Source organism: Sorex fumeus, unplaced genomic scaffold (genome assembly GCF_029834395.1).
Source record: "Sorex fumeus unplaced genomic scaffold, SorFum_2.1 ptg000003l, whole genome shotgun sequence".
NCBI classification, from domain to species: Eukaryota; Metazoa; Chordata; class Mammalia; order Eulipotyphla; family Soricidae; genus Sorex; species Sorex fumeus.
Window position 1 is genome coordinate 57475466 of NW_026606060.1, and position 21488 is coordinate 57496953.

General features: G+C 39.0%; 1 protein-coding gene across 1 annotated transcript in view; it reads left to right on the forward strand.

Annotated features, from left to right (window-relative positions):
* Window positions 1-15268, forward strand: part of CLEC12A (C-type lectin domain family 12 member A) — a 37133-nt gene extending 21865 nt beyond the window's left edge. The window contains exons 7-10 of the mRNA XM_056114818.1: window positions 4696-4796; window positions 11615-11649; window positions 14707-14720; window positions 15136-15268. Coding sequence (XP_055970793.1) covers window positions 4696-4796; window positions 11615-11649; window positions 14707-14720; window positions 15136-15268 — 283 coding nt within the window. The remainder of the gene's footprint in view (window positions 1-4695; window positions 4797-11614; window positions 11650-14706; window positions 14721-15135) is intronic.
* The last annotated feature ends 6220 nt before the right edge of the window (window positions 15269-21488 follow it).

Consider the following 21488-nt stretch of genomic DNA (forward strand, 5'->3'; position numbering starts at 1 on the left):
GAGAATTAACATTGTCAAAATGGCAATACTTCCAAAAGCACTGTAAAAATTCAATGTGATCCCTATTACGATACCCATGACATTCTTCAAAAAATGGAGCAAACACTCCTCAAATTTTTATGGAACAATAAGCGCCCACAAATAGCTAAAGCAATCCTTGGGGAAAGGAAAATGGGAGGAATCAACTTCCCTAACTTCAAACTCTACTACAAAGCAGTAATAATTAAAACAGCATGGTACTGGAACAAAGGCAAAGCTGTAGACCAATGGAACAGGGTTGAATATACTGACATCTCCCCCAAGCATATGATCATCTAATCTTTGATAAGGGGGCAAGAAAAGTGAAGTGGAGTAGGGAAAGCCTCTTTAACAAATTGTGCTGGCAAAACTGACAGCTACATGCAAAAAAATGGGCTCAGATCTCTGCCTAACACCATGTACAAAAGTAAGATCAAAATGGATTAAAGACCTCAACATCAGACCGGAATCCATAAAGTTCATTGAAGAGAAATTTGGCAAAACCCTCCATGATACTGAAGCTAATGGTATCTTCAAAGATGTCACGCCGCTAGCCAAGCAAGTGAAAACAGAGATAGACAAATGGGACTATCTTAAACTAAGAAGCTTCTGCACCTCCAAAGAAACAGTAACCAAAATACAAAGACAGTCTACAGAATGGGAAAGGATATTCGCTGGATACACATCCGACAAGGGGTTGATATCAAGGATATACAATGTACTGGCTGAACTCCACAAGAAGAAAACATCCAGCCCCATTAAAAAATGGGGTGATGAAATGAACAGCAACTTTCTCAAAGAAGAACTCTGAATGGCTAAAAGACACATGAGAAAATGCTCTACATCATTAATCATCAGGGAGATGCAGATCAAAACGAAAATGAGATATCATTTCACACTACAGAGACTGGCCCACATCTGAAAGAACAAAAGCAACCTGTGCTGGCACGGATGTGGTGAGAAAGGGACCCTCCTTCACTGCTGGTGGGAATGCTGACTGGTTCAGTCTTTTTGGAAAACAGTATGGACGACTCTCAAAAAGTTAGAAATTGAACTCCCATTTGACCCAGCAATACCACTCCTTGGAATATATCCCAGAGAGGCAAAAAAAGTATAGTTGAAGTGACCTCTGCACTTGTTTGTTCATTGCAGCACTTTTTACAATAGCCAGAATCTGGAAAAAACCTGAGTGCCGGAGAACAGATGACTGGTTAAAGAAACTTTGGTACATTTACACAATGGAGTACTATGTAGCTGTTAGAAAAGATGAAGTCGTGAAATTTACATACAAGTGGTACCACATGGAAAGTATCATGTTAAGTGAAATGAGACAGAAAGAGAAGGATAGACATAGAAAGATTGCATTCATCTGGTGAACATAAAGTAACAAAATAGGAGACTAACACCCAAGAGTGGCCGAGATTAGTACCAGGAATTTTGCTTCATGGCTTGGAGGCCAGCCACACATGCTAGGGGAAAAGGAAGCTCAGATAGAGAAGGGAGCACAAAATAAAGGGTGTTGGGTGCATCCTCCCAGGATGGGAGAAGCATGCTGAAAATAGACTATAAACCAAACATGATTGCCACTCAATGTCTCTTGTGCAAACTACAACACCCAAAAGGAGAGAGAGAACAGAAGGGAATGACCTGCCACAGAGGCAGGGTGGGATGGGGGGGATTGGGGGTGGGAGGAATACTGGGATCAGTGGTGGTGGAAAATGGGCATTGGTGGAGGGATGTGTACTTGATCATTGTATAACTGAGACCCAAGCACAAAAATTTGTAAGTCTGTAACTGTACCTCATGGTGTTTCACTATCACGGTATCACGGCCCTCCCGTTGTTCATCGATTTGCTCGTGCGGGCCCAGTAACGTCTCCATCATGAGACTTGTTACTGTGTTTGGCATATCGAATACATCATGGGTAGCTTGCCAGGCCCTGCCGTGCGGGCGAGATACTCTCGGTATCTTGCCCGGCTCTCCGAGAGGGGCAGAGGAATCGAACTCAGGTCAGCCATGTTGGCTGCGTGCAAGGCAAATGCCCTACCACTGTGCTATCGCTCCAGCAAGTGTTTCACTAATAAAAAAAATCAATAAAAAAAAAACAACGCAAAAAAATCAATAAATAAAAGATCAAAAAAAAAAGACCCTGAATGATCGGTTTGAGACTGTTCATGTTCCTTGAATGAGCAGACTCCATTGGGCTACACTAGCACGTGACAGGGATGAATGGAGACATTACTGGCTCCTGCTCGAGCAAATCGACGAGTAATAGGATGTCAAGTGATCAAGTGAATATAAAAATATTGCTGTTATGTTTGGTGAAGAAAATCAATTTTGTGTAGTTTATTTTAACCTAAATAAAATATGGATTTTGTTTAAAAAAAAAGTTTGCACTTGTATTTGAAATCCACATCTTACTCAGAGGCTCATTTCTTTATCTTGGTATTTTCTTGAGGGAAGTTAGTAAAAGCGTAATTACAAGTGAGAATATTGCAATTCTAAAATTCTCAGCAGAACAATTCTGTTTTCTGACACCAGGATTTTTCTTGCTTTCTAACAAAGCAAGACCTTTCAACTCAATCATACATGCAGGACCAATACACAACAGTAGCTTCTTGAAGTTCAGCGTGACAAGCCAATTATACGTTATTGAGTTTTTCTTTTTTTTGTTCAATAATGTCTGAAGAGGTCACTTATGCTACTGGCAAATTGCCGAAGTCTTCTAGTATGAAACTGCAGGACTATCTTGAGAGAAAAGATAAGATTCTCTGTGCAAGATCAGGGCAGGGAATAGACCTATTCAAGTATCCTGGTGGATTTCTCCACAATGCCATCTCAGAGTGTTGGACCCTCTGTCTGACTCCAGTGATGGAGTATTGGTACCCAGGGAAATCTCTATGCCAAGCTATGTTCTGCCAGCTTTGTTTAGTTTATGAAATCATTAATGCATGTAAGAAAAAAATTTTGATCTAAGTTTCTGTAAATCCAGAGGGCTGGTATCAATCACAATGCAGTTCTTACACATTTGAAGCCTTTCAGAATGTTACATATGAATCATTGTGGATAAGAAAGCCAATAATAATAGGGACAAGAGATAGATGCTTTGAGCTATACCTATATATCTATATTAAACCCTTGGACCAATTGCTATTTAAAGCACGAGGCCCAAATTACAATAATTATATTTAAAAACGAATCTGCCAAGTATTCATGTAGGGGAGGTGGTAAATAATCTGAGATTTGGGGAGAAGGCGATTGGGGTAATAAGTGGTAGGATTGGAAATGGGAGCATTTTATGCCTAAAACCCTATTATAAACAACCTTGCAAATCAGTGTCTAAATTAAAAATAAATGTAATCCACAGAAAAGAAAGAAAAAGTAGTGATATCCTGAACACAACTGTATATAATTTAACTACTAACATATATAAAGCAGTTTACCCCCAAAGTATTTTATATTTATATATGTACAGAAGCACTTCATATAAATCAATACTGATTATAGAATTTTAGGCACAAATTCAGTATATAATGATTTAGGCATTAACATTTCCCAAATGCTGTATTCCTCTCTCTCTCTGTATATTTGATGCTCACTGCATGTGTTCAGGGAGAGGTAAGTACATTGTCACCATTCAATATTCTCATAGCAGGGACCTATAGGTCTTATAAAATTAGAGAGATAGAATATGCTCTGCTACATATTTACCAATCCGTGCTCCTTATAATGAAATTGTTTGACTTTATATACAAGAGGGTAGGTGATTTAAGTTCAATTTTTGTAAGGTCAAAAGTTTTTGTGTATGTAAAAAAAAATGCATCACTATAAACAAAAGCAAGTCAGGAAAGTTGGAAGTATCTAGACAGAAAGTAAAAGAAAAGCAGAGAAAAGAGTAATGTTTTAATATCCTTTATTTGAAAAGATACTTGTGATGTACAAGATATTGGGCTGGATGGTGAAGCTGAAAATAGAAGAGAGAGAGAGTAGAAGCTGAAAAGACAATTGAAATGTCAGAGAACAGTGCTGTTAATGGTAAGAACTTTGGAACAGAGAGACACTAGGTCAAAAAGATAACTAAGGAGAATATTATGGGGAATATTTTGGTTTTTTTTTTTAGAAGGAAACAATTTAATCCAGCCTTTCTTGGCAATGAAAATTTCTTAAAAGGCAAAAAGATTATTGGCATAGTTCCAATTCAAATACTTCATTCCCTGTAATGTTCGAGTGAAAGTGAGATAAAGCAACCCAATTACAAAGTATTAGCTTCTAAGACAATTATCCAATCATTCTAGTAAAATGTTAGTAAGGAAGCCTCGTGCTAATGAAGTACCCACACTGTGTTCCTGCACGCAGCCAGAGACCCATCAAGCCAACCAGTGACATCCATCGTGACCAGAACAGTCCCTTCACCTGCACATCATTCTCGCCTGGGCTGCCAACCGCAGAAACGAGACTTGATGTTTTATTACTCAGAGATGGTTCAACAAGGTTATGTCCAAGAAGCTCCCTATCAGTTACAATGGATACATAGAAATTGGGTTAATTCACTAAGTTCTACTTTTTATCATTCACTGTCACCTCAGGACATCTAAAAGCTTAGATGTTGTAAAGTAATCAATGAACCTTGTTATGGGGAATATTTTGACGTAAAAAAAAATGTTTTTTTAATAAAAGATATAGCCCGATGGATTCCCGCCGAAGGACAGCACGGAGACCCTGCCAGGCGTCCAGCCCCACGGGACCGCCCCAGCAGTCCATCGGCCCCTCCCATCCAGGTGGGTAGGGGGATCCCAACCAGGAGTCACCCCTGACCCCAGCCACGTGCTGCTGACTGATTCCCACCGAAGGACAGCCGGGAGACTGTCCACCACCCTTCCTCCATTCCAGGATCCTGGGAGGGAGTGGCCTAGGACGGGCTAGGAGTGTGGCCTCTAAGAAGGGGCGTGGCCTCCCAAAAGTGGGCTTGGTCTCCTTCTCTGTGGGCGGCCGCTTATGCGGCCGCAGATATATCACTCGCTCCAAGCAACCAAGACTTTCATCCCACAACTTGTCACGTAATACCAACCAAAAATTTCTCACTTCTTCTACTACAATTCAACAACATCCCACTCGCCTACTCCATTTCCAACAAAAGTACTGTTTGAAAATAGCTGTGCAAGCTCAGTACTAAATAGCACCTCTTCCAAAAGTTTCACTCAATGTTGGTTATAAAACAAAGAATAACGCCTTATTGAGAAGAAGGTCAGACTCAGAAAGGTAGAAGAGGCCCATCTTGCAGCAACAAAGCTGAACGGCTCCTGGCAGTCTATCCTCATTCAGCCAGGTACAGCCTGCCCCCAGGGCTTGGGACTCTCTCTGGGCATGTGCAGCTAGATCGATCCCCTAGAACAGCGGGTTTTCTCTCTTAATCTGCGCGGGAGGGGAACTGAGGCCCATCTCGCGGCAACAAAGCTGAACGGTTCCGGGAAACTCTTTCCTCATTCAACCAGAATAGTAACAGTGAACGTGAAGGACTAAACCACACTGGTCACAATGGTAAAGCAACGCAAAAGCCCACCAAACTTTCTTATTGAAGACGCTAGCCCAGAAGACATCAACAGTACTGTAGTGTTAGACAACGTCTCTGACAAGGAATTCAGAAGGGAGCTACATAGGATGCTTAGGGAACTAAAAGAAACAATGGAAAGCAATGCCAATAAAAGACAAGAGGATTTGACGGCAGAAATGAGGAAAATGCAATCGGAAATGTTGGACCTGAAAAACCTGGTAGGCGAATTGAAAAACTCAGTGGAAGGCCTCAGCAGCAGAGTAACAGCGGCTGAGAACAGAATCAGTGAGCTCGAAGATGAAGTTCAGAGACTCGCCAGAAAAGAGCAGGAAATGGAAAAGAGACTCACAGTTCGGGAACAGATGGCAAGAGAAGATTGTGACGAAGCCAAGAGGGCTAACGTAAGAATTATTGGAGTCCCAGAGGGACAGAAAGAAAACCTTGATGAAGAAGAAACTGTCAAAGACATCATTGCTACAACGTTTCCAGAGCTGAAGAAAACTTGTGGCCACATTCAGGAGGCCCGAAGGGCACCAGCTAGAAGAAATCCGAATAAAAATACCCCAAGACACATCCTGATCAAAATGACCAAAACTTTAGACAGAGACAAAATTCTGAAAGCAGCAAGATTGAAGAAAGAAATCTCTTACAAAGGAGCATCCTTAAAATTCACAGCTGATTTTTCTGATGAAACCCTCAGGGCCCAAAAACAGTGGTGGGACATAGTGAAAAAACTCAATGAAATAAATGCCTCTCCAAAAATACTTTACCCAGCGAGACTCTCATTCATAATAGAAGGAACAACACACAGTTTCACAGACAAATAACAGCTCAGGTACTTCATAGACTCAAAACCATGGTTACAAGTACAACTAAATGGGCTACTTTAAGGCAAGACAGGCCCCTCAAATACACCTAATTTCAACAGAACAATGGGACAAAATCCCATAACAATAATCTCTCTCAATGTCAATTAAAAGAGAAAGAGTGGCAGGATGGATTAGAAAATTGAACCCAACATTCTGCTGCCTGCAAGAAACACATCTCAATAGTCAAAGCAAACACAGACTCAGAGTCAAAGGCTGGAAAAAAATCCTACAGGCCAACAGCTCCCAGAAAAAAGCTGGGGTAGCCATCCTAATATCAGACCACATCGATTTCAGAGTGAAGAAGGTCATAAGAGACAGTGAAGGCCATTTCCTATTGATCAAAGGATCTGTACAACAGGAAGAACTTACAATAATAAATGTATATGCACCTAATGAGAGACCAGCAAAGTACTTAAAACAACTACTCATAGATTTGGAAAAAGACATCAATAGCAACAAAATACTAGTGGGAGACTTCAACACCGCTTTGTCACCTCTTGATAGATCAACCAGACTCAAGCTAAGCAAGGACATACTTCATCTGAGGGAAACAATGGAAGAAAGGGACTTAGTAGATATAAACAGGACACCTCATCCTCAAAAAGCTGAATACACATTCTTCTCAAGCGTACATGGAACATTCTCCAAGATAGACCACATGCTGAGCAACAAAACATACCTTCATAAAATTAAGAAGATAGAGATTGTATCAACAATCTTCTCAGGACACAATGCGCTTAAATTAGAAGTAAATCACACACAAATACAGAAAACTAAATCAAACACCTGGAAATTAAACAGTGCGCTATTGAACAACGAGTGGCTTAGAAAGGAAATCAAAGAGGAAATCAAAAGATTCCTAGAAACGAATGAAAATGAGAACACGAGTTACCAAAACTTATGGAACACAGCAAAAGCTGTCTTAAGAGGAAAGTTTATAGCTCTACAAGCATTCCTCAGAAAGGAGTAGCGAGCCCACATAAACAAACTAACCTCACAGCTTAAGAACTTGGAGAAGGACCAAGAAAAGGAGCACAACCTGAACAGGAAGAAGGAAATAATAAAACTCAGAGCAGAGATTAACGAGATGGAAACCCAAAAAACAATCCGAAAGATCAATGAAACCAAGAGGTGGTTCTTCGAGAAAATTAACAAGATTGATAAGCCTCTAGCAAAACTCACAAAGAAAGGGAGAGAGAAAACCCTAATAAACCGAATCAGAAATGAAAAGGGGGTCATTACAACAGAAACTACAGAAATTCAAAGGATCCTCAGGGAATACTTTGAGAAGCTTTATGCCACGGAACATCAAAACCTCGAGGAAATGGATAAATTCCTTGACTCCTACAGACTCCCAAGGCTGAACCAAGAAGACCTGGAATACCTGAACAGACCTATCACCACCAAGGAAATTGAAATGGTAATAAAAAGTCTCCCCAAGCACAAAAGCCCTGGCCCGGATGGATTCACTAGTGAATTCTTCCAAATTTTCAAAGAAGACTTACTCCCAATCCTTTTTAAGCTTTTCCACGAAATTGAAATATTAAAAACACTTCCAAACAGTTTCTACGAAGTAAATATCACACTGATACCAAAAGCAAACAGAGATACCACAAAGAAAGAATTACAGACCGATATCCCTGATGAACACAGATGCAAAGATCCTCAATAAACTACTAGCAAATAGAATCCAACTACTCATCAAAAAGATCATACACCATGACCAAGTAGGTTTCATCCCAGGGATGCAAGGATGGTTTAACATTCGGAAATCAATCAACATAATCCATCATATCAACAAAAGAAAAGATCAAAAGCATATGATCATATCAATAGATGCAGAGAAAGCATTTGACAAGATCCAGCACCCCTTTATGATGAAAACCCTAACCAAAATGGGTATAGAGGGGACTTTCCTCAACATAGTTAAAGCCATCTACCACAAGCCTGCAGCAAGCATCATCCTCAATGGGGAAAAACTGAGAGCCTTCCCTCTAAGATCAGGGATGAGACAAGGATGACCACTCTCTCCACTGCTGTTCACAATAGTACTGGAAGTACTTGCAATAGCGATTAGGCAAGAAAAAGATATTAAGGACATTCAGGTAGGAAAGGAAGAAATCAAGCTCTCACTATTCGCAGATGATATGATACTATACTTAGAGAACCCAATAACCTCCACCAAAAAACTTTTAGAAACAATAGACTTGTATAGTAAAGTTGCATGCTATAAAATCTATACCCAAAAGTCCATGGCTTTCCTATACGCAAACAGTGAGAGAGAGGAAAGCTACATGAAAAAAACAATCCCGTTCACAATTGTGCCCCAGAAAATCAAGTACTTAGGAATCAGCTTAACTAAGGAAGTATAGGACCTGTACAAAGAAAACTACAAAACACTACTTCAGGAAATAAAAGAGGACATGAGGAAATGGAAAGATATCCCTTGCTCATGGGTCGGGAGACTTAACATTGTCAAAATGGCAATACTACCGAAAGCATTGTATAAATTCAATGCAATCCCTATAAGGATACCCATGACATTCTTCAAAGAAATGGAGCAAACACTCCTGAAATTGATATGGAACAATAAACCCCCACGAATAGCTAAAGCAATTCTTGGGAAAAAGAAAATGGGAGGAATCAACCTCCTGAACTTCAAACTCTACTACAAAGCAGTAATAATTAAAACAGCATGGTACTGGAACAAAGGCAGAACTGCAGACCAATGGAACAGGGTTGAATACACTGACATCTCCCCTCAATCATATGATCATCTTATCTTTGATAAAGGTACAAGAAATGTGAAGTGGAGTAAGGAAAGCCTCTTTAACAAATTGTGCTGGCATCACTGGACAGCTACATGCAAAAAAATGGGCTCAGAACTCTGCCTAACACCATGTACAAAAGTAAGATCAAAATGGATTAAAGACCTCAACATCAGACCAGAAACTATAAGGTACATTGAAGACAAAGTTGGCAAAACCCTCCATGACATTGAGGCTAATGGTATTTTCAAAGATGCCACGCCACTGGCCGAGCAAGTGAAAACAGAGATAGATAAATGGGACTATCTTAAACTAAGAAGCTTCTGTATCTCCAAAGAAACAGTGACCAAAATACAAAGACAGTCTACAGAATGGGAAAGAATATTCGCCGAATACACATCTGACAAGGGGTTGATATCAAGGATATACAAAGTACTGGTTGAACTCCACAAGAAGAAAACATGCAACCCCATCAAAAAATGGGGAAATGAAATGAACAGAAACTTTCTCAAAGAACTCCGAATGGCAAAAAAGCACATGAGAAAATGCTCTACATCATTAATCATCAGGGAGATGCAGATCAAAACCACAATGAGATACCATCTCACACCTCAGAGACTGGCCCACATCCAAAAGAACAAAAGCAACCGTTGCTGGCGCGGATGTGGCGAAAAAGGGACACTCCTTCACTGCTGGTGGGAATGCAGACTGGTTCAGCCCTTTTGGAAAACAATATGGACGTTTCTCAAAAAATTAGAAATTGAGTTCCCATTTGACCCAGCAATACCATTCCTGGGAATACATCCCAGAGAGGCAAAAATGTATAGTCGAAGTGACTTCTGCACTTGTTTTTTCATTGCAGCACTCTTTACAGTAGCCAGAAATTGGAAGAAACCTGTGTGCCCTAGAAAAGATGACTGGTTAAAGAAACTTTGGTACATCTACACAATGGAGTACTATGTAGCTCTTAGAAAAGATGAAGTCATGAAATTTACATACAAGTGGTACAATATGGAAAGTATCATGCTAAGCAAAATGAGTCAGAAAGAGAGGGATAGACATAGAAAGATTGCATTCATCTGGGGGATAATAAAATAACAAAATATGAGATTAATACCCAAGAATAGCTGAGATTAACACCAGGAGGATTACTCCATAGCTTAGAGGCCTGCCTGGTATTCTAGGGGAAAGTGCAGTTCAGATAGAGAAGGAAGCACCAAATGGAGGGTGTTTGGAGGATCCCCCCAGGAGGGGAGATGCATGTTGAAAGTAGACTATGGAATGAACATGTTTGCCACTCAATGCCTCTTTTGCTGACCACAACACCCAAAAGGAGAGAGAGAACAAAAGGGAATGCCCTGCCTCAGTGGCAGGGGGGGATGGGGGGGGGAGGGATATTGTCCATGGTGGTGGAAAATGGGCACTGGTGGAGGGATGGGTATTTGATCATGGTATGACCGAAACCCAGGCACAGAGATTTGTAAATCTACAACTGTATCTCATGGTGTTTCACTAATAAAAAATAAATTAAAAAAAAATAAAAGATATAGCATATTTGACAAAAGTACTGAGAATGAAACAAAGATGTGAAACATATCTTTTGCTTATAGGAAATTTAAAAAATGCTTTTTGGTGTTTGGTTCATGCTTACTGGTGTTCAAGCTTGCTCTAGCTCTGTGCTCAGAAATTACTCCTGACATTCTTGAAAGACCATATATGGTTCCATTCTGTGGATACACCATCAATGTATATATCTTATTATGAGTAGATTGGTATTTTAGTGACTTACAGTTAGGAGTTAGTATACAGTAAAACTGCTATGGTTTTCAAGTCTTTCCCTAGAAATTTAGATTTTCAGTTTTATTTAGTAAATAAGTGAAAGTAGTGTTCTGGGATAAACGAAGTATGTTTTACTAGGCATGGTTCTTTTTTCCTTGTTTATATTTCCATCATCACTACACTCAACTTCTGGTTTATTTACAAGACTTGTATAGTGTTTTGGTTGTGCTATCTAGTTTTATTTTGTTTTGTTTTATTTTTTAAATGTCTTTTGTTTCTGGCTATTTTTATTCTTTCATTGTGTCAGCTTTCTTCAAATATTTGCTGATTCTGGTTTTTTCTAAATTGTCTTCATTTGTCTCTACTCAGTGTACAAAAACCTCAGTGTGTATGAGGTAAATTTGATAAAATGTAGCCTTTATTACTTGTGTAACCCTCTGATGAACTTGTTTTGTCAAAATTTGTGGGTTTATTCACCGTCCTTGGGTCATTTAACTGTCTGAAAATGAGTCTTTCAACACTTTGTCCCAGAAGGGTAGCGAATCAACTCAGCTGTGTGAAGTGGAGAGAGGTGAGGACAGCCTATTTAACTTAAATGTAGACTTTTCGGCACATTTTCCCCTTTTCAGGTTTCTCTCTACCTCAGTTTGATGTCAATCACAAAGTAAATACAACTAGTAAAATACAAATAAAAATATTCATAGTTTTTAGGGGATGCAGAATCCAAGAAAGGAAGAAAAAAGCCAAAGGGCAGCAGTTTCTAATACAACTGGATAACTGAAATAGGAAGATAATCATAATCAAGTAACTGCCTAATAAATAATAATAATGTATTATTATTAAATAATAATGTAAGATAATAAATATAGTAAAACATGTTTGGTTAAAACAATATAGTTTTAAAAAAACAACAACAATAAAGTTTTCATTGTAAAAACTCCAGTAGGTATGTTGATGAGATAGCAAAAACAAGTAATGTTTTTGTTGTAAGAGTTTATAAATTGTTCAAAATTTGAAATGAAAACCCAATGAACTTCAAGTAAAACACCAAGTAACCTACACCTATTACACAGATAATAAGAGAGAAAACAAAGAACTGAAACAAAGAAGGACGTCATTGTTGATAAGATAAAATCTAGAATTGAGCAATAATATGTAAAAATATATATTTCATAATATATTATGAAAGTGCAGATGGAAAAGTGAGATTTTATTAAATAACCAAATTATATTATTGTGATCTAAGTAGTGAATAATTTTGATGGAAGGAGAAGGATTGGCGTCTTATTTCAAATAAAAAATAAATGAGTGTAATAACTAGTAGCTAATTAAAGAAACATACAAGTAAGCATTTAAACTTCAAAAATTATAAAATTATAGAAATTATAAAATATATTTAAAATTAATCTAGAGGAATCAAGATATGTCTTATGCAATACATACATAATTTATCAAGTGAACCTAAAACTACACTATCTAAAATCTTGAACCAATAAGTAAAATGTGTTTGGAGAGAATGTTTAATTTGAATATTGGTTTCACAGAAAATAATCCAATGCTAAAGCTAAAAATAAATTGAAAAGTCAAGATGTTCAGATTTTAGACATAAGCTTAATAAGTGTTACAATAATCATGAGGCTGGAGATGTAGCTAATACAGCACTTGGCCAACTCAGGATTTGATCTCTATCACCTCATAATGTCCCCTAAGCGCAAGTAGGAGTGACTTAGAACCAGGAATAAGCCCTGTGTACTTTCAGGTGTGGTCCACAAACAAAATACAAGTCCCCCAGAAAAAATACCAAAATCAAAAGAAAGAACAAACATCTACCAGAATATTGTCTACATGATATTTGAGCAATAAATTTGAAAATGTAAGAGAAATCGATTTTTTCTTGTAACATATGTTGCAGAAAAATGAAATCATTGAGAATAAATGGGAAGTAACATTAAGTCATATATTTCAATATTTGTATGGAAAGTAAGAAACAGCATCTAGCAGATGATTGCCGCGGTGACCTATTATGGGACGCTTGACCAAACAGACCAAAAATAGGATCAAGACAGTGAGAGGGTGGGGAGTAGGCTGCAATGTATATTGGAGGGTGGGAAGTGAGCTGCAATGTACATTCTAGAGTGTTCATCAAAATATCCACATTATATCATGTGATTGCGTTCATGAGCAGTAAGATATGACTACAGAGATGAATTTGTGTTGGCTGAAGGAAACAGGACAGTATATCTTCTTGCATGCTTTCTTTTGAATCAAAATGGAACACACACTCATGGTGCAAGGGATAGGGCAGGGTCAATGACTTACACAGGCTAAATGTGCCATTGAATTCTGGGTTAGAAATACTCCCGCTTCTTTGCAGGACATTCCTGCTTGTTAGTGGTTCCGGGGAAAGTGTGGTGTCCTGTTATGACTTTTGCTGTGTTACACCTGGCACTGTTGGCTGGATAGGAACTACTGTTCCTCAAAAGTAAGTCTCCACTATTCTCTCAGATGCTCTTTGACTTCTACTAATCATATCTCAAATGAATCCATGATCTGAGAAATATTAATGAGAAGCAATCAGGTTTCATTTCTGTATATCTGTTGGGGTCTCCTTCTTCTTGCCTCTTGTTTGGCGCTCTCCCTCATCCAGCAAGAGACTGCTGCTCAAGGCCCTGAGGACCAGGCCAATCTGCCTTTCCTGTAAAAAGAGGGGCTGGAGCAATAGCACAGCGAGTAGGCCGCCCACCCGCATTCGATTCCCAGCATTCCATATGATCCCCCAAGCACACCTCCAGGAGTAATTCCCTGAGTGAAGAGCCAGGAGTAGCCCCTGTGCATCGCTGGGTGTAACCCAAAAAGAAAAAAAAAGGAGTCTGGGGGGAAAAGCATGCCCTATGCTACCATCTACTCAATAACCAAGAAATGAGCTCAGGAGCACGGCTAGAGTCCCGTCAAGCAGTTCCAACTTTATTGGACAATAAGTACAACTTATATAAGCTGAGCAAATGGGTGAGACAGGCAGAAGGTGGGGGATACATACAAAGGATCAGGAACTCACAGCGATTAGAACAGGCATGTGTTTTCTAAAGATAGAGTCACAACTTCCCTGTGTGATTATAAACATTAAACTGACAGCCACATCTGCCAGAAACACCCTACCCCCCCTGGTAGCACTGAACTGTGATCATAAATATACATTACAAAAGGCTTCACTCCAAAGCAGACCAAAAGGGGCTTTTCTCCCAACATATGTCTCAGAGAGCCCGGCAAGCTACCAAGAGTATCTTGCCTGCACAGCAAAGCCTGACAAGCTCCCTGTGATGTATTCGATATGCCAAACACAGTAACAAGTCTCACAATGTTACTGGGCCAGCTCAAGCAAATCCATGAATAATGGGAGGACAGTGACAGTGACAATGACTGTCTGTCATGGCCCGAGAAAAGTTTATTATCAGATTCTCTCAGTGACAACTGCTCAGTGCAGAATAATGCTAAAGGTATAAATGAAAGTGATGCGCCTCTAAAGGTTAGAAAATCAGTTGATGTAACAAAAAGCTCCATTGACTATAGCCTAAGAAAGTTCATGGTGATTTAATATATTGAAGGGCATTTATGATTGGCCTATGTTTCCAAGTAGTTGCAAACATCTTTCAGAGGTGCCATAATCAGTATTTGATTTCTCTCTTCTAACTTTTTTTCACCATGTCAATTTTTTCCCCTTAAGAATCACAGTTTCAGGTGAGTATGATCTGGCTTCATGGAGCTATTACTTGGGAAGCAATTACTCCAAATGATAAATGATCTTTTTCTATTACTTTTGTAGTTGTTTCTGACAGTCACACAAAGATATATGGACAAAATTTAATAGTAATTTTTTCCCATTTATGTTTTAATTCACATTTTTAAGGTGCTTCTTTATTTACTTGGTTTGTTTGTTTACTTCAAAATGATTTTATTTTTCCTCAGTCTTTCTTTCCATCACTTTTCTTGTGCCACAGCTAATTTCATACATGTTATTGGAAATAGCTGTTTATGGGCAAATGACACAGGGGATCTAAGTTATGCTGTATAATATAATATTTTATCTTCCTGTTGTACAGTGTCTAATCATTTATCAAGTGTCTCTTTGATTATTATATCTTAAATCTTGTAGATGTAAGTTGAGTAGCAGCAGCAGTCCAGTGGTGGATGAAACAATAAGAAACACCAATCTGAGGGAAGAAGCAGTTGGTTATGGAAGCATCTGGTTTGGGGGTAAAAGGGACTTTAGCACATCTGTGATATAGAGGAGAGACATGGTTAAATAGACAAATGACAGAGTCAAAAACACAGAAAACATGAGACACAAATGTCAACAACCAAACTTTAAATTATGCCTATCAAGATGGCAGGCTAGTGGGCATCTGGAGGAGGGAGGAAATCTGGGGACACTGGTGGAGGGAATTTGACACTGATGGTAGATTTAATGCTGGAATAGTGTATGTCTAGAGGCCATGAAATGAACAGAAACTTTCTCAAAGAAGATATATGAATGGCCAAAAGGCACAAGAAAAAATGCTCTTCATCACTAATCATCAGGGAGATGCAGATCAAAACAACAATGAGATATAATCTCACACCACAGAGACTGACACACATCCAAAAGAACAAAAGCAGACAGTGTTGGCTCATATGTGGGGAGAAAGGGAATCTCCTTCACTACTGATGGGAATACTGACTGGTTCAGCCCTTTTGGAAAACAGTATGGACATTTCTCAAAAAATTAGAAATTGAGCTCCCATTTGACCCAGTAATACCTCTTCTGGGAATATATCCTGGAGATGCAAAAAAAGTATAGTAGAAATGACAACTGCACTTGCATGTTCATTGCTGCACTGTTTATGATAGCCAAAATCCAGAAGAAAAAAAATCCCAGTGCCTAAGAACAGATAACTGATTAAAGAAACTTTGATACATCTACACAATGAAATACTATCAAACTGTTAGAAAAGATGAAGTCATGAAATTTGCATATAAGTGGATCAACATAGAAAGTATCATGTTAAGTGAAATGAGTCAGAAAGAGAGGGACAGACATAGAAAGACTGCACTCATTTGTGAAATATAAAGTAATAGAATGTGAGACTAATACCCAAGAATAGTAGACATAAGTACCAGGAGGTTTGCTCCCTGACTTGGGAGCCAGCTTCACATGCTGGGGGAAAAGGCAGCTCAGATAGAGAAGGGAACACCAAGTAAAGGGTGTTTGGAGGACCCGCTTGGGATGGGAGATGCATGCCGAAAGTAGACTATAGACAGAACATGATGACCACTCAATACCTCTATTTCAAACCACAATGCCCAAAAGGAGAGAGAGAACAAAAGGGAATGCCCTGCCATAGAGGCGGGTTGGAGTGGGAGGGATGGCATAGGGATAGTGGGAGGGATACTGAGATCATTGGTGGCGGAAAATGGGCACTATGGGAGGGACAGTTACTCAGTCATTGTATGACTGAAATGCAAGCACGAAAGTTTGTAAGTTTGTAACTGTACCTCATGGTGATTCACTAATAAAAAATTTTTTAAAAATAGTGTATGTCTAAAATGCAACTGCAAATAACTTTGTAAATCATGGTGTTTTAATAATTTTAAGAAAAAAACCTTTGAATAAATAGCACTACTTCTTTAACAACTATATGTACATATATATATATTTCCAATTATAGCCAACATAAAAACTGCCCTCTATACATATTACTATCACCAAAATGTTTAAAATAGTAAATTTAACACTGACTTAGAACTAAACAATGAAATCACTGTTTCACTGTATCACTGTCATCCTGTTGGTCATTGATTGCCTCGACCAGGCGCCAGTAACAGCTCCTTCATCCTAGCCCTGAGATTTTAGAAAGTGCCACATTCGAGGCTCTCTTAAGGTCAGGAGAATGAGACCCATCATTGTTACTGGTTTTTGGCATATTGAATACACCACGAAGAGTTTGCCAGACTCTGCCATGCAGGCAGAATACTTTCGGAACCTAGCCTGCTAGGTTCTCCAGAGTAAGAACTAGATAATAAGATGGCTGTGCCAGTTTAAGACCACTCTTCACACGTTTGGACGAGCCTCACGCGTGAAGGAACTGGCAGAGGAACCCAGGTGTGTGGGACCTGGGACTTAAATCTCCAAGCCTGCTTGGATCAGGACTGGGCCTTCTCCACCCAAATCCCCCATCTTCCAGTATGTAGGCATTACAGCCACCAGCTGGCCCCGGTGCAGTGTAATCCCATCAATGGCCAAGACTCAGAGACTATAAAACCCAGCTCCCGGAACAGAACAGTGCAGAGTTTCCTGCCTCCACACGTGGCTGTCCTTACCAGACCCCCTTGGAGGAGGGCAGGTTGAATTTCCCTCCCAGCCCCGAGCAGAGCCCTGGTAGCTGAAAACAATGAAATAAGTATTGAAATTAAAAATTAGTGATTATTACTTATAAAAAGAAGACAAATATTAACTACAGACTTTTACAAGATGAAGGTGATTTAGAAAAAAATAACAAGTCATGATTAAGCAAAATATTTTCTTCCTCAGGAATGCTAAAGAATCCTTCTGAATAAAAGTAAGAATGAACTGTAAAATATGGCATACTGGTAAATAATAGTTATAAAAATTATTTGAATAAAAACTAATTATTGTGTCTATTATATCTGTGCACCACACTATCAGCACAGTGTTTATGAACAATCATATTGTTATGCAAATTTCTATGATATGGACGCATGATCCTTTTGATGTGATTATTATATTTGCTTGGTAAACCCAACAACCCAACTCCCTGCAACTTTTTCAGTGATACCTTATTTTTTATTTCTTATATAATTTGTATAAAGTCATGTTGAGGGGGTTGGAGAGATAGTGACTCAGAGAAGACACTTGTCTTGCATGTGACCAACTTGAGTTCAATCCCCAGCAACCCTCTATGGTTAGCAGAGGACTCCCTGACATGAGCTCTGAGTGCAGAGCCAGAGTAAGCTCTAAGCACAGCTAGATGTGGTCCCAAACCAAATAAATAAACAATTTTTTTTATTTTTGGGTCACACCTGGCATTGCACAGTGGTTACTCCTGGCTCATGCACTCAGGAATTACTCCTGGTGGTGCTCGGGGGACCATATGAGATGCTGGGAATTGAATCTGGGTTGGCCATATGCAAGGCAAATGCCCTACCCACTGTGCTATTGCTCCAGCCCCAATAAACAAAATTTCGATAACTTCCATCCCTTTCTCTCTTCTCCCAGAGAAGTCTATGCTTTGCATACAAAATGATCAACATGTAGGAAGAAACTCATTTCCAGTGCCATTGTGTGTTTCCTTGCTTCATATCCTAAATTCCTACTCTGCTTAGATTCCTAAAACCCACTAAAACTCTTGCATTAAAGAATTTACCTATGTTACTCTTGCAATTTTATATATGATTTTGTTTTTGTGTTGTTATTCCCAAACATCCTTCCATACCTAGTGCAGATGATAAAATGTTATAGGAAAAGATTAAAATTATGTAACCAATTGAATCAACTTCAATAAGTAATGAATAATGTTCCATGCCAGATTTTGTAACAGCCATAGAAAACTATACTTTCTTCTAATCTCTAACTTAAAAATCTCTAATTTAACTTATTTAAGTTTTACTTATCCACTCTCCAATCCTTTTAGGATAACTGCTTATTGATTGTAGACAATCACAATTTTGGTCATTAATATTTGATTTCCAAAGAATGGGAAAGTATAGAGCTACATTTTGGCCCACTTAATATTTACTTGATATTTACTTGATATTTGACTTTCTCAAAAATAATATATAGCTTTGGAAATATTTGTGGTTTCTAAAAGACGGGGTTTTATAGATAGAGGAAGTACGTTTGCTCAAGCTATTGTAACTTTTTGTAAGATTAACACAGAGGAAATTTTTGATGACTCAACCTTTTTCACACTAAGCATTTTCATTTTACAGAAAAATTATCTTAAAATAAATATACAAGTTAGAAGAAGTAAAGGATTAAAAGGGCAATATGGAAAAATTTTTGAAAATTTTTTTCCATATGTAGCAAGTGAAATAGGTAATTTTATTTCATGCTAAAAGGAATAGGCTGGAGTGATAGCACAGCGTGTAGGGCGTTTGCCTTGCACACAGCCAACCCAGGTTTGATTCCTCCGTCCCTCTCGGAGAGCCCAACAAGCTACCAAGAGTACCCTGCCTGCACGGCAGAGCCTAGCAAGCTACCCATGGCATATTCAATATGTCAAAAAAAATAACAAGTCTCATTTTGTGTTCCGGGAGCGAGCAGACACCATTGTGCTACAGTAGCATGCGACAGGTATGAATGGAGATGTTACTAGTGCCCGCTAGAGCAAATCAATGAACAATAGGACGACAGTGCTACAATGCTACAGTGCTATAAGATATATGATGTTTTACTTTTAAAAATATAGGTAATAGTTCCCTTTTCCTTCTTTACAGATTGTAAAGTTATATATGTAAATTTTCTATTGAACATCTTAGTCTCAATAGGCAGAACATTGTACTATGAATTTATTTATTTATTTTTGGGGGGGTCACACCTGGCGATGCTCAGGGGTCACTACTGGCTCTGCACTCAGTAATCATTCCTGGCAGTGCTCAGGGAACCATATGGGATGCTGGGAATTGAACCTTGGTCGGCCGCGTGCAAGGCAAACGCCCTACCCGCTGTGCTATTACTTCAGCCCCACCATGAATATTATTTAAAGAAAAAAAATTTTGAACAGCATTCCCCTGAAAATTCAATCTGTAAGCTTCACTTCTCCCCTTACAACTACTGCAGTAAAATGCAGACATTCCACTCTAAAATTCTCAAAGAACACACTCTGCTTTCCATCTTTTAGTCATGTTAGGAGTTAGAAGCTTTGCAACTTGTCCTCTAGTTCTAGTGTAGTTCTAGTGAAGGTGTGAATTATTGATCACTACAATAAAAATCCATTTGCTGAAGAGTTGGGTGGTAACCAAAAAAATATTTTAATTGTCCCAAGTTTTAGTGAAGTAAAGAACTAAACTGATCTGGTAGAAAGAAACAAAATTAGGGACCAGAACAAGAGTACAAGCCTTTGGGCATTTGCCTTGCATACAGCTAACCCAATTTTGATCCCCAGGATTTTATTTGGTTCCCCAATCATGACTAGGAGTAATTTCTAAATACAGAGCCAGATGTAACTCCTGAACATCTCTGGGTGTAGCCCAAAAACAAAAGAAGAAGGAAGGAAGGAAGGAAGGAAGGAAGGAAGGAAGGAAGGAAGGAAGGAAGGGGGGAGGGAGGAAGGAAAAGGATGGAAGAGAGGGAAAGAAAGAAAGAAAAAAGAAAAAAAGAAAGGCAGGAAGGAAGGAAGGAAGGAAGGAAGGAAGGAAGGAAGGAAGGAAGGAAGGAAAGAAGGAAGGGAGGGATAGAGAGAGAGAGAGAGAAAGAAAGAAAGAAAGAAAGAAAGAAAGAAAGAAAGATTTCACTTTTGCTTAGTTGAACTTCAGGTGCTCACTTCCTGAAGGCCAGTATTTAAGAGATAAGAGTTGATGAGAGAAAAACAAGTTTATTTATGGTCATGAACATAAGAAGATGGAAGACTTGGGTCCTCCAGAAAGCCATATTGTTTGTTTACAGGTCACAAAAAACAGTTTTTAAAGGAAAAGAGAACAGAGAAGCATTTTTTAGAAAGGATGGTTTGTAGGTTGGTGTGTACCAAAATGATTACTAAATTTCCTCATGGCTGATCACTGAGCAATCATGTAATGTAATAGGGATTCCATTATATGTTCATCAATGGCAAATAGGGACTTTCTATTAAAATGTCCGCCTCTTATCCTGTAGGGAAAGAAAGAGGGATACTCTCAACATTTTCAATTATGCCTTAACACGGGATTTTGTTTTCTCATTTATTGAATTCAGTTCAAGTTTTAGAGATTTGCTTCAACATTATTAAATTTAATTTAGAGCTTAGATAATTTTTAGCTTAGGTTAAGACTATTCTGATCCAAAAAATAGAGGAAAAATAACGGTGGGAGGAGATAAAGTATTAAGAATGAAGGGCTGGAGCGACAGCACAGCGGTAGGGCATTCGCCTTACAAGCGGCCAACATGGCCGACCCGAGTTCGATTCCTCTACCCCTCTCGGAGAGCCCGGCAAGCTACCGAGAGTATTCGATATGCCAGACACAGTAACAACAAAGTCTCCAATGGAGACATTACTGGGCCCGCTCAAGCAAATCAACGATCAACGGGAGCGCCTTGACCTTTACCTTTACCATATAGTCAAGGTAATCTGCCATCTAAACTAGAGAACTTAGGATAGAAGCATTAAAAAGGAAGGGACTGGGGCTTAAGAGAGACTACAGTGGGTCGGGCACTTGCTTTGCACATGGCTGACCAGGGTTTGATCCTGGAAGCCCATATGATCCCTGGGGTTTTCTAAGAACAGAATCAGGAGTCAGCCCTGAACACTGTTCAGT